At 32.5% G+C, this 14,206-nt stretch overlaps 1 protein-coding gene across 4 annotated transcripts in view; it reads right to left on the bottom strand.

Moving 5' to 3' along the window:
* The window catches only part of LOC139517456 (potassium voltage-gated channel subfamily B member 2-like), a 120,493-nt gene that overhangs the window by 33,424 nt on the left and 72,863 nt on the right, over nt 1-14,206 (bottom strand). Inside the window, exon 1 of one of the 4 annotated variants that reach the window (XM_071308552.1) lies at nt 3,074-3,986. The exons of 2 other annotated variants lie outside the window; for them this stretch is intronic. In XM_071308552.1, the coding sequence (XP_071164653.1) occupies nt 3,074-3,111 (38 nt within the window). In that variant the 5' untranslated portion in view covers nt 3,112-3,986. Of the gene's footprint in view, nt 1-3,073; nt 3,987-14,206 lie in introns of those variants that run through there. One more of the 4 variants, XM_071308544.1, reaches the window with a different exon arrangement.

Below are 14,206 nucleotides of genomic sequence, written 5' to 3'. Positions count from 1 at the left end.
TACCGATTTCCGGACACATGTTGGTGTAATCTTACACCAAATACACACTCAACTGGTAATAATTCGAAAAATCAAAATACAATGTATCGATAACGTTAGGCAACATAACCACCGTTCATACCAAGGGAGGCAAAAAAACTATTACTTCTGATCTAACTTGAAGAACATTTCAACATAATTCCCGTTTATAGTAAGCCGGGGGACAATTAAACGTTTAAACATGATCTAAGGACGTTAATCCCGTGCTAGGTACTCAGACTCGAAAATCAACTAATCAAATTGCTGGATTTCATGTTTCGAGCATGATTTTTGTGCTCCGAGCACTGAGCAAAGTTTTATGCCTTCAACCCCTGATCTAATGACGTTGCAACATAACCCCCATTCATTGTAAAGGATACGATTAAACGATTAATTTAAAAGGCGATAATCATTAAAACAAGTTGAAAACTATGAGCTGATAGACAAAACAAAATTCAGTCAGAAGACGTTTTCGTCCAAAATTAAATTATTTCAAAGGCACCATGTTTTAAAATAAGTTCCATTAACGTCTGCTTACCGTCTACGTTTCTTTATCTCGCTGAAAGTCTTTCACTTCTATTTGGTCTTGAATTGAATTCGTATTTTAGTTTTACCATATTTTTTTTTCTCAAAAGGACGAATGGATCATACACAAGTTTTTCCCCAATACAATAACAATAAATATACACTCAAATAAAGATATTTGGTTTCGTAGCGTTTTGAAACATTATGTACCGTTGTTCAAGCAGCGTATACCTAAATGTACAATTCATAATACCAATGCCGTTTAATTGTGTTTATTTTGTTATAAAACAATACCTGAAACCTTAACCTTAATATCATATTGCAAACAAAAAAGTTTTAAAGGGCAATACAAACTATTTTATATCATTCAAAGGGTGAAAAAAAAACTGACCTATTTTTTTTCACAAACGGTTTTCCTGTAATATTCTGCACTATATGACCTGCGACTGCACGGTTTAGATAGTAAAGTAATAAACTTAGTATAAATACTAAATAAAGCAAAGAGATAATTTCATTAAGAACTCCTTTTCAGTACCTGAATGTGATCTTCTATTCCATTGTTAGTTGTAATTTAGTTAGAGTTTAATTAAACAAAGCGAGCCTAATAAGGATAATACCGGAATAATTAATTTCAGATACCTGCCGAGTCCAGTAAAAGCCGTTACTCCGCGAACTGAAATTCAATATCGACACAGTGTGATGATGTTATTACTTATAATTGTAATACACACGATTTATCGATTGTATCAACAAGGAAAACCGAGAATTAAACTATTTAAAGGAAAATCAATTTCATATGATATTTATTGTAAATAGAAATGTATCCGCTAACTTGTATTTGCTAATTTCTGCAAAATAAGGATGGCATAAATCAGAAAATTTAATCGTAGATTACAGTACAGGTCAATGGATTTATCGACTTTTTACACTACTGGTTGATAATGGTTGTAACGAATAGCTTCCTCGCTATGGGAAGATGGATTGAAAAAAGTGGCAAAACGAATACTAAACGACAGTTGTGAATATTCATAAAGATCGTATGTCGAACTTTCTAGTAGCTCCTATTCTCAATGAACAATGTCTAAGATGATTTCTCCAGGGACTATTTGTTTAAAATAATGTCAAATTTGACTTCAAGAAATATTACTATAGGGCCTAGATTCTAATTATAACGAAATGAAATCCATTTCGTTAAAGAACTTGTGTATCATTAGGGAACTGCTATAACTTTTCCCTCATACGCGCAATTCTTATTGGCAGATATAGAACAAAGAAAAAATACCGCCAATTCTTCTGAAAAACAACAGTGTGATTTTTGTTTACAGTATCTTGTTTCATTAGATAAGTTTCAAGATGATATTTTTCAAAATTTGAGTAAATGGAAAATTGAAAAATTACACTATGTTCTTTGACATTGTTGGCTTATGTTTTCAAAAAAATAGTTTTCATTAAACAAAATTACAAATTTTTTTTAAAAAGTGTTCTGCCGAGAAAATAAAGCAGCGTTCCTTTCCTAAGCCGTTTAACGTCTTTAGCTGTAGATTGGATCAAGCAATTTTCATATGACGTTCATTCATTTCGTTGACTAGATATTTGGTTTCAGTATTTATATTTACCAATGCGACTCGCCTTTTTCAAAAATAATTCTATAAATAATTGAATATAATCCTTGAAATGAGATAACATCGCCAATGCTTGTCTAAGTAATAGCTATTGATCGAGGATTGGTCGGATTTCTTCCACAACTGATTAATTTCATTTTATCATATTAATATATGCATATTCATAATACAATGTTCTATAAATTACAAGTATAAAGAAAATTCAATCAATAATAGAAATTAAATGATTCACGTATATTCTTCAAGCTTTTTTTTTTTAAATAAACAATTTTTTTATGCTATTCCATAATAAGTCATTTGCAATAATTCGGGCTATTGAAAATATTAATTAATTTTAGCAAAATTTCTTCCTGTAGATCACCAATTAAAGGAAATGGCCACTTGATACATTTCGGAAGCAATTGAAATGGCCACTCGATACTTTTGGGAAGCATTAAAAAATTAAATATATAGCTTCGCTGCTTTTAAAACTGATCAATACTATGGTCAAATTTAAAAGCGAAAATAAATATTAAAACAAAAAACGACATTAAATGGAACAAAAGATTATCCTTTAAAGGTGTATATATACAAATGTGCTCCATGTCATTCACAACCTGGTCTTCCCGTTGGCTACTAATTTGTAGCTCTAACATGTGAGAGAACTTGAGAAATCAAAATATTTTAATTTGATAGCGTTCTAATGCCATTGAATTGTACTGTAGTAATATGTTTGCTGTAATTGTAGCTCGCCCAACTAAAGCTTTAGAGCATATGCTCTTTTTGTTAGTTCTGTGAGTTACTTCTCATTAAGTAGTCTCTTTGAGTTATTTCATTCAGTGACAATAGACCGTAATATCAATTATCGGAATAGCCTCTACTATTTTAAGATCTGGGGCTGCATTAATGAAACAATATTATAGACCTACCCCTCGGTGGCAACGACACATGTTCCTACATGTAACATTTAGTTGTGGAATTGGACCACTTATATCATTATGTCCTCTACAAGTTCCCTTGATCACAAAAGTCTACACTTAATTCTTCCTGTTCAAGAAATGTTAAGTTTATGTCAAAATCAATACAATGATCAAATCTGGCCGATGATCATCCACTGTAAATAAACTCCAGACAATTCTTTAGAAAATGTCTTTTTCTTTGACTTCGAGATGACATATTGTAAAGAAGATGTCAAATGAAGATGACGTTACTCGGTTTACAGAACCACTCAATTGTTTACACAAGTAAAAAGTAATCTTATTAAGGAACCGTTTTAATCCATCAAACAGAACTAGAGCATTTTTACGGCGAATCGTGTCATAATATGTTCCTTCTCTCATAGATAATATCATAAATCCTAGTTTCCTATACGATTCCATAGTCATGGTAATACATTAAGTCATGTGATTCTGCCATTGTTGAAACAGCAAACAACGAGTCCTTATGCTCATTGATAAACATGGTATTTAGTTAATCCCACCAGACACCAAGTTGAAAATCTGTTTTATCACAAAAGCAACTACTGTTTGCTTAGAAAATTGTCAACATATCGATTCAGGCGACAGGCTCGTATCAACAGTAATTTGTTTGCAGATAGCAGCACATGTACCTTAGTCTCGTGCGAGTAACACGGTAGTTCACCAGGTGCCAAACACAGCAAGAATAAACGACACTATTGCTGATTTCTTTTTATGGAAATGTTGATCCGCAGCATGGTCATCCTTTTAACTTGTCTTCTGCTTCGTATTGATTTTGAAAGAGCTGTCGTCTGCTAGCGTATACATATAATTATTGTCAACTATTGTGACACGAACTATTTACATACGTAGATGATGATAGCTCGTTTATTATTTATAAATCGTTATTAGAAATGTATGAAGTCAGGAAGCTGCATAACTATAAGCCCATACTGATTGTATCAATTATTCCGAGCGATTGCATCGCGATATTTTACACACTGATAGTCGCCATTAGCCGTTTTCGTTCCACTTACAAATTTGTTTCAATTCTGTTACACCTGACTTTGAATGGCGATGATGTTGGATCGATATAAAACATTTCTTATATATGTATTTGATTGGCAAATATAAAATCTTAAAGATTTGCTGCTCAGAAAAATGTAGTTACAAGAAGTAAGTGTGTTGTATTAATGGTAAACATGATGTCATTATTTGTTGCTGTTAACGGTGAGTAAAATGAGTAGCGCTAGTCTTACAGTATATAAATTATGGACACTTTTGTTAGCGGTCCTAAATATCTCTACTTATATTTGAAGATATGCAATGCTATGAAGGATGAGCTATGATAATGAAATAAAACGCCCTTAGTTTGATATTCTTAATCAAAATTTGGGAAAATGTAGTCACTTAGTCTAAACCAAAGATATGGGTTCCTTTACCGGATTATACACAAGCTATATTATAATAAGTCCAAAAATGAAAACTAACAAAGATACCACTAACTTTAAACAAGGAGGAGTTCTAGTGATCAAATATAGACCCTGCCCGCAGTAACAGTGAGATTATGATTTTGTTTAGTGGTCAAAGCATTCCATTTCAATAAATTAACAAATGAATAATTAAGATTTCAATTAATTTACTAAGTATTAAACATTTATAGTTGATGTCTTTCCCTCAGTTTCAGTTTGTAACCCGGATTTGTTTTCTCTTAATCGATTTTTGAATTTTGAACAGCGGTGCACTACTGTTGCCTGTATTTATTGGCAAAGTTCTGGTACCGTGTAATTAACTGTATATGAATTGAGAACTAGCATATGTGTAATAAGGAGGTTTCAACTGGAGGTTTCGACTTGTTTATAATTGACACATTTCGTCATATAGTTATCATATATGAATGGAAAAGAGCGATCTTTAAACTATGGGGGTATTTTCAATTGCACTAATTCATGATGAAGGGTATTGCCTAAATTGATGCCATCGAGACATATGTTGCCAAAAGAAATAATCTTTAGATAAGGTTGTTTCTCATTTTCCAATGCGATATGCCATCTTATAATTTCTATTGGTTTGAATGGTGATTTGTAACAGTGGTTTTCAGACATAACTTTAACAGAAAATGTTTTTAAAGCACTAGTTAATATAGCTTCGTGTGGATGTTGGCAGGTGAATAATGTTAACGTGACGCGCGTTTCGTCAACATAAGACTCATCAATGACATTCAGATCAAAATAGTTATAAAGCCAAATAAGTACAAAGTTGAAGAGTATTGAGGACCAAAATTCCAAAAAGTTGTGTCAGATACGGCTAAGGTAATTGATTTCTGGGATAAGAAAATCCTTAGCTTTTCAAAAAATTCAAAGTTTTGTTACTGGAAATTTATAAAAATGACCATATAATTGATATTCATGTCAACACCGAGTGCTAACTACTGGGCTGGTGACACCCTCGGGGACGAAACGTCCACCAGCAGTGGCATCGACCCAGTGGTGTAAATAGTTATCAAAGGTACCAGGTTTATAATTTAGTACGCCAGACGCGCGTTTCGTCTACATAATAACATCATGATCAGAAGGTGATGTATATTGTTGATAAACATTGGTTGACTGTTATGGAATGTCTGTTTCACAGTAGACAACAATGTTCCTATTGATGTTACCACAATCATTTTTCCTCGATTGTTACATCCCAAAGATACTAATCACCGAGTTTATATTAACACGAGACACACGACGGGTGCCAGGTGTGGAACAAGATATGCCTACTCTTATGGAGCACCTATGATCATTCCAGGATTTCAGTGGGGTTCAAGTTGCACAGTATTCAGTTTATTATGTTGTGTTTTATGGCGCACCTATGATCATCCCAGGATTTCGGTGGGGGTTCAAGTTGCACAGTATTCAGTTTATTATGTTGTGTTTTGTAAACTTTTTTGTCTTTTGATTTTTTTGGATTTGTTATTATCCTTATACTCATTTTTTTTTAATTTTGCATATGTACAATAATTATAAAAGTCTTTATGACATTTTAATAATAAAAATCAAATCCGATCCAAGTTTAACAACTTAATAACATCTTCATTTAGGATTTGTATAGTAAAATGTCAGTCCTATACTATTCTGGCTGTCAATACCAATTGTTTTGTCCAACCTCTCGGTTTTCGATATTGCGTTTTGTGGATTCTTTTGTTTCAGATAATTTACTTTCAGATATGTTGTTATCTGTGATTCTTAGGGGGTTGTAGGGGGGGGGGGGCACAGAATGGTCATATATATTAAAACTGTTCTTCTTGTTATAAATTCTCTTTTAACAACTTTTTAGGTTATGATTGAATACATAAACACGATAATTGGATCCAATTAGAGAAATTTAGATAATCAAGGCTTCATTTTACTGTGTAGATTGAACTCCCTTTTAAAGGTACGTATTATCATATCATTTTACGGGTTTTATTTAGATGATTATATTTTTACTTTTTATGAGATTCCATTCATCCTGAAAGCTTACTTTGCAGTTATAAAATTGTGGAAATAATCGCATATTAAGGAATCTTTGTCATTCTTGCAAAGCTCTTATTTCATGTCCGGATATTCATATACTTTAAATCTTTGTTTTGTTTGATCATCTCTTCAATGTTTGAATAAGGTAGTAGATTCTCAAATATTTTAGGGAAGAAAATGAAGAAAACAGTAAAACCCGTCATCACTGAAGAAATATCAATGTCAAAGATGCGCATCTGGTGCTGTAAATAAAATGACAAAAACAAACTAAAAAATTCAAATTGGAAATAGCAAATCAAAAGCTCAAACACATCAAATGAATGGAAAATAACTGTCATATTCCTAAATTGTTACATGCATTTCCTTATGTAGAACATTTAAAACTTTTCAAATGTGAATGTCTAGGATTTATTGATTTTTATATAAAAAATAATAGGAGAAAATGACAGAAATTAACAAAAAACGACAGTTAAAAATAAATCAACCGGACAACACCATGGTCAGAAAGACAACCAGTCCACAAAACACTAACCAGAAAACCGAAGATTAAGTAACTTAAACACAATCAAAACCCGTGCACGTTGATGAGTTAGGTGTTCATTGTGTTTGAACCAATAATTCTCTTAAAATACATTTATTATAATATCTTTTGAAAGTTCTCTTAATGATCATTTTAGGAGGAGTTACAGATATAAAGTTCAGATGGACGAAAATAATAGTAAGATAAATGTCTGATTTAAACGTTATTTTCTATTTTTACGATTCTTGAATATTTTGCACGAAGGACACTCAATAGCAGGACTTTTGGAAAGGAAATTACAAATGATTATACACAAATGTACTTCAAAACGTACAAATATTATCACCGAATATCTAACACGTATATAGTCACAGATTATTGAAGCATCGTAATTTTCAGTACATCAATTTCCTTTACTTAGTGTTACAAGTAGAAAAAAGTATAATCACGAGAAAACTGAACTCCGAGGAAAATTCAAAACGGAAATTCCCTAATCAAATGGTAAAATCAAAAGCTCAAACACATCAAACGAAAGGATAACAACTGTAATATTCCTGACTAAAACGACAATAATTCGCTTCTATCTTCCTACCCCAAAATGAAAAAGCTTTTCAGCTGACAAAATGAGAAAGCATTATGCAGTCAACAACTTCACGGAATTACACATTATTAGTATTATTCCCACATTAATGGTTCGACATTGTCAACTTTCCATTCTTGAGAAGTAGCGCACGGTAGACAAAGCAATCGTCGTTGTTAATACTTAATTCCTCAGGTGATTTTCCTTACTAGGGAAAAGCCTTAATTCAAAAATTACCATTGCAAGGTTATAACGATTATCGACTTCACAAAATCTCTACACTCTTCAATGAAATATATGATCACAGTTTGTTCGAATTCTCTACAACTCGATCTAAATTTAAACTGTTGAAGATCAATTATGTTCATTCTTGTCAGTCTTGCAGTTTAATATTTTTAGTCATGTTGTTTGATTTGAAATTTGCTACTAGTATTAAATTTGACATTGGAATGGGGTAACAGTGGTTGCAGCATAACATAATATGCTAACTCTACTGACGCGTCTGATTTCTCACTCTTTGGAGATCAAACTATTCCAATGGTTTTTGTTTATCTCTTGACTGTTTTATGGATGGGTTTATGCGATATTAATTGAAAATCGCTATATGCTCTTTGAATCTAGTGTCATAAAACACTCTTTGTATGGTACTACAAATGTCAATTTATTCATGTTGCTTACAACTCTAAAGTATTGATCTTATGAAGTCACCCGTTCCAGCCACTCTATTTAGTAACGTAGTGATTTGCTGTTACTTCTTAGACACATTGATTTCCGTCAGCTGACCAATGACTACTGTTTTATTATCAAATTACGTTTAGGTATACTTGATTACTACAATATCTCTATGCTATACTGATGAACACAAAATACATTTCTACCTATTGATTGACCAGTGAACTCCATTATTTCTGTCTATTTAGATATGATTATTTGATAAACGGAAGTGTAAGGCGACACCAGATGGTTCTTTTTGTCCTCTGTTATGGAGAAATGACGATTAAACCTGACATATCATCGATAAAACTATCTTTTTTCCAATAGCTATAGTTGTTTTGAAAAAACTTCATTCATGAATTAGTTTGCAGGTACTAAGTCATTATTGCATGGTTATTTTTTGGTATCAGTATTTCAAAAGTAAGCTGCAGCTATACAAATATTGTCTAAATAAAGGCAACAGTAGTATACCGCTGTTCAAACTCTAATAAACTTGAGTAATTATTAGATAACTGCATCATTTAGAGTTTGCATTCAAAATTGAGGATTAATGCACTCCATAGTATACTAATTTAAGATTTCCAGAAAACCAGGGGTTATATTTAGTGGTACCTCTATTCGGAAGACCTTTTCTTTTTTATATGATTTTAAACATCTGTTGAAAATTGGCATGTAGAAAGCTGATACATGTACGATTCAGGATATACCTGGTTTCTATGAAGTTAAACTTAAGGTAAAATATTTAGAAAGCTTCGAAAATTGTAAACTTTGGTTGAACAGATAGGGACTTTTAATTGGTGGTATGACACATCTGTTCAACCAAATTTTGCAATTTTCACAGCTTTCTAAATATTTTACCTTAAGTTTAACTTCATAGAAACCAGGTATATCCTGAATTGTACAGGTGTCACCTTTCTGCATGCCAATTTTCAACATACATTCAAAATCATATAAGAAAGCAGAGAGCTTCCGAAAGGAGGTACCACTAAAAATAACCCCTGGTTTTCTGGAAATCTTAAATTAGTATACTATGGAGCGCATTAATCCTCAATTTTTATTGCAAACTCATAGACAGGTAAATTTTGAGAGCGATCTCCATTTCATGGTTTTTAGATTGCAAGAACCACAACTATTATACCTCCTTAGAGACAATTATTTTTCGCGTTTATCCACATGTAAACTACGATTATACTACTATATTATATAGAGACTCTCTGTATTCTGTCTACTGTTTTCTTTGAAATATTTAGTATCTAAGGGGTTATATATGTACCAGTTGCATATATATTGAAATAAGTAAAGTAAGTATATACGTATGAAAAATAAATAAGCCAATCAGAGCGTTCTCCATATCATGGTTTTTAGGTTGCTCGAACCACAACTATTATAACTCCTTAGAAACAATTATTTTTCTCTTTTATCCACATGTAAAATACAATTATACTTCTATAATATATAGAGTCTCTCTGTATTCTGTCTACTGTTTTCTTTGAAATATTTAGTATCTAAGGGGTCATACATGTACCAGTTAAATATATATTGAAATAAGTAAGAATGTTTCCATAGTATACGGATGCCACATCGACACTATCATTTTCTATGTTCAGTGGACCGTGAAATGGGGTAAAATCTCTCATTTGGCATTAAAATTAGAAGATCATACTAAAAGGTACATATTTACACTAAATTTGGAGTTGATTGGACTTCAACTTCATCAAAAACTACCTCGACAAAAACTTTAACCTGAACCGGGACAGACGGACAGACGCTTGTCATGTTTTGTGATTTTTGTCAGATTTTCGGAATCATTTGGTTTTATCCATTTGAATACCTAAACAATTTTTTGTCCATTAAAACCCATTTTTCTTTATAGAAATCTAAAAGTCTAATAAAATCTTTGTTATTTTTTAATAGTTTTGTGAACTTAAACTTGTCAATGATAAAGATATCTCGAAAACAAGCAGATTTACCTATATATTTTTGTTTTTAACTTTTTTGGTTTCTTTATTAATCTCCTATAAAAGAGGGACGAAAGATACCAAAGGGACAGTCAAACTCATAAATCTAAAACAAACTGACAACGCCATGGCTAAAAATAAAAAAGACAAACAGAAAAACAATAGTACACACGACACAACATAGAAAACTAAAGAATAAACAACACAAACCCCACCAAAAACAAGGGGTGATCTCAGGTGCTCCGGAAGGGTAAACAGATCCTGCTCCACATGTGGCACCCGTCGTGTTGCTTAAGTGATTACAAATCCGGTAAATAGTCTAATTCGGTAGGTCATATTCATGAAAGGGAAGGGGATTGTAGTTACGACGTAAGGAACATATCCGATATCATTTGTGAAACGGTAATTCCATAACGGTCAACCAACTCGTGATGGCGTCCGTAAAATTTACGAAGGGATGATTTCAACTTCACCATTTGGAACTCTTGGTTTAATAGCTTCCTTGTGAGCAGCAAACCTCTATCAAGAAAATCATGATAGGAAATGCAAGCACGGGAATATCGTATCAATTGGGAGATATATACCCCGTATGCAGGTGCTGCTGGAATGTTGCTACTTAGAAATGGAAAGTTCACAATTGGAAAGCTGAAATCATCTCTTTTGTCGTAAAGTTTTGTTTTCAACCGACCCTCATTGTCAATTTCTAGATGTTAGTCAAGATATGAAGCCGACTTAACTGTATCTGTAGTATCCTTTATCTCTAGTTCGATTGGATAGATGCGTTCCACATAGTCACCAAATTTTGAATTGTTTAGTGAAAGAACATCATCTATATAGCGGAAAGTAGAGTTAAAGGATATTGCTAACTTCTTATCTTTCTTCTTAAGAAGTTCCTGCATGAAGTCAGCCTCATAATAATAAAGAAACAAGTCGGCGAGTAGAGGGGCACAGTTTGTTCCCATTGGAATGCCGACAGTCTGTTGAAAAACACGTCCACCGAACGTAACAAATATGTTGTCAATCAAGAAATCAAGCATCTTGATAATATCAGTTTCAGAGAATTTTTTGTTTGAATCAGAGTGATTCTTTACAAAGTAGGATTTATCCCTCCCTAAGACAAGATACTTGTATCTACGTTGGCCATTCTTTTTTATAAATATAGAATATATATATATACTAGTGTTATGAAAAGCTTGTTTTTTGGAAACTGAGTAGCGAACCTCCTTCATTGCTTTCAACGACAACCATTATTATTCGGCAAGATAATTTTTATGACCCATTTATGGACATTATGTTTTCTGGTCTGTGCGTCCGTTCGTCCGTCTGTTTGTCATAATTACCGTTCTTTCGTCAGTTCCTTCTTTCGTCCGTTCGTCCCACTTCAGGTTAAAGCTTTTGGTCGAGGTAGTTTTTGATGAAGTTGATGTCCAATCACCTTGAAACTTAGTACACATGTTCCTTATGATAGGATCTTTCTAATTTTAATGCCAAATGAGAGATTTTCCTCCATTTTCACGGTCCATTAAACATAGAAAATAATAGTGCGGATTGGGCATCCGTGTAATGGGGACACATTCTTGTTTTCAAATTACATTAAGATATCTTTCTAATATTTTGATATCAACAAAAATAACCAGTATTGAGAAAAAGATGATAAAGATTGTGTGTGTGCATGTATAATTTGATCCAATCATTAATACTGCAATGTATAAAGTGTCAACAGACTATTTCTCTTAAGAACTAGTTGATGACCTAAATTCACCACGCTAAATAGGCCTATCAAGGTTTTGGTGAAAGTTTGGTAACTATTCTTGATTTCAGAACCTTAGGTATAGAAAACAAAGCACACATTTCGAAAATGTTTATGCACTGACTCTGTCTTATGGGCTTTTCTTATAATACACACAACATTTAACTATATTGTTCGATGCCACATGCGTTGTATGTGTTAGGTATACAAATTGATTTGTTATCTTTGAACTCAATTAAAAACCGAAATTAATGTTAATGTTGACGTCATTAATAGAACCTTGATACGTATATATTTCTAAGTCAAAGTGATTGTTTTAACTTTGATACACAGTGAAATTTTGGCTAAGAAATAAAGGCAACAGTAGTATACCGGTGTTCAAAACTCACAAATCGCTTGGGAGAAAAACAAATCCGGGTTTCAAACCAAAACCGAGGGAAACACATCAACTATAGAGGGAAAGTAAAGGAAACACAGGAACACTAAAGAGCAACAAAAAACAAACACAAACACACATAGAAAAGAACTATTAGTATTTGTTTTAAATAATTACTGCCAAAGGAAAGGACAATAGTAGGGCCTTGTCGAGCATACTCCTTTCTTACTTGTTTGAAAAAGTTCATTTACATAGAAAAGCAGAAAGATTAAATTAATGTGTAACTATCTAAACTTTTTATTGTTTTAATACAAATACACACATAATGAAAAGGAGAATAATACGTCTGAAATACAAATATTGGCAGCTTCAATAAAATGAGACAAAATAACAAATGTGTTATATTGATGAATGTTCATATGAGACCGTATAACCAAGCAAATTATTCTTTTGAAGAAAAAAAATAGTTGTTAGTTTGTTAGATAAAGAACATTAAAAGTCAATTGTTTATATGCACATTTTATTTTTAACATTCATAGTTTTTGTAATTGAAAATGGCACTTTCTCCGGGATCCCAAACTGGTAAAGGGTATTTTTAGTTTCCTTTCACACGTTGGTATCTTTACATTTGATACTGATATGATGTGCTTTGAATTCGGTGAAAACATACGAATCGATTATAAGCCTTTCTCATTAGATGTAAGAATGTCTATCTACAATTCCTTAAAGGATGAATTTGAAAGTTTGTAACGAATTGACGTTCTCGTAGATCATCTGTATTATTTATGACCGAAATGATTTATGGAATGAACTACAGCTCAACATCCTTTTATCATTCCGTCTGTGGGGTTCTATATCTAGAGTCAATGTCCTCAACAACTTCTCCCTAAACATGAACTAAATTACTGAGGAAGGTATTAAGTGGTCTTCAGTGTATAACAGAAATATTTTTTTCAAGAATTGTAAATAGTTTGCAAAACCCTTCACTACCATTGTCAACTTTTTTTGTGAGTAACAACATATCCTATGTTCTCAACTCGAAGATAGTATACCAAATCTGGCTTAGGTATCCCCAATTAAAAACTTCATGAGAGTATTTTACACCAGACATTTGTTTCCTTTATTGCCAACTTTATGAAAATCCACTATAACAAACAGTTGTACTCTTTATTGACAACTTTATGAAAGTACACTATATTCATAGATTTGGCAATAACATTACAACTGTCTGGTATAGTGTACTTTCATACAGTTGTCATTAGAGGGTATAACTGTCTGGTATGACAACTGTATGAAAGTACACTATACCAGACAGTTGTACTCTTCATTGACAACTGTATGAAAGTACACTATACCAGACATTTGTAATTTTTATTGCCAACTTTGTGAAAGTACACTATACTAGATATTTGTACACTCTATTGACAACTGTATGAAAGTACACTATATCAGGCATGTGTATTCTGTATTGCCATATCCATGATATACACTATACCAGAAATTTATTTGACAACTCCATGATATTATACCATACTAGTCTTTTATATTCTCTTTTTCCATTTCCATGAAAGAACATCATACCAGATATTTGTACTCATCATTAACAACTCCATGAAAATACACCATACCAGACATTTTCATTTTCAATTGACAACTCTATAAAAAATACACCATACTAGACATTTGTACAACTCCATGATTTTATACC

This window comes from Mytilus edulis, chromosome 1 (assembly GCF_963676685.1).
Source record: "Mytilus edulis chromosome 1, xbMytEdul2.2, whole genome shotgun sequence".
Taxonomy (NCBI): Eukaryota; Metazoa; Mollusca; class Bivalvia; order Mytilida; family Mytilidae; genus Mytilus; species Mytilus edulis.
Note: the sequence above shows the minus strand (reverse complement) of the source record. Positions and strands in the feature narration are given on the sequence as shown.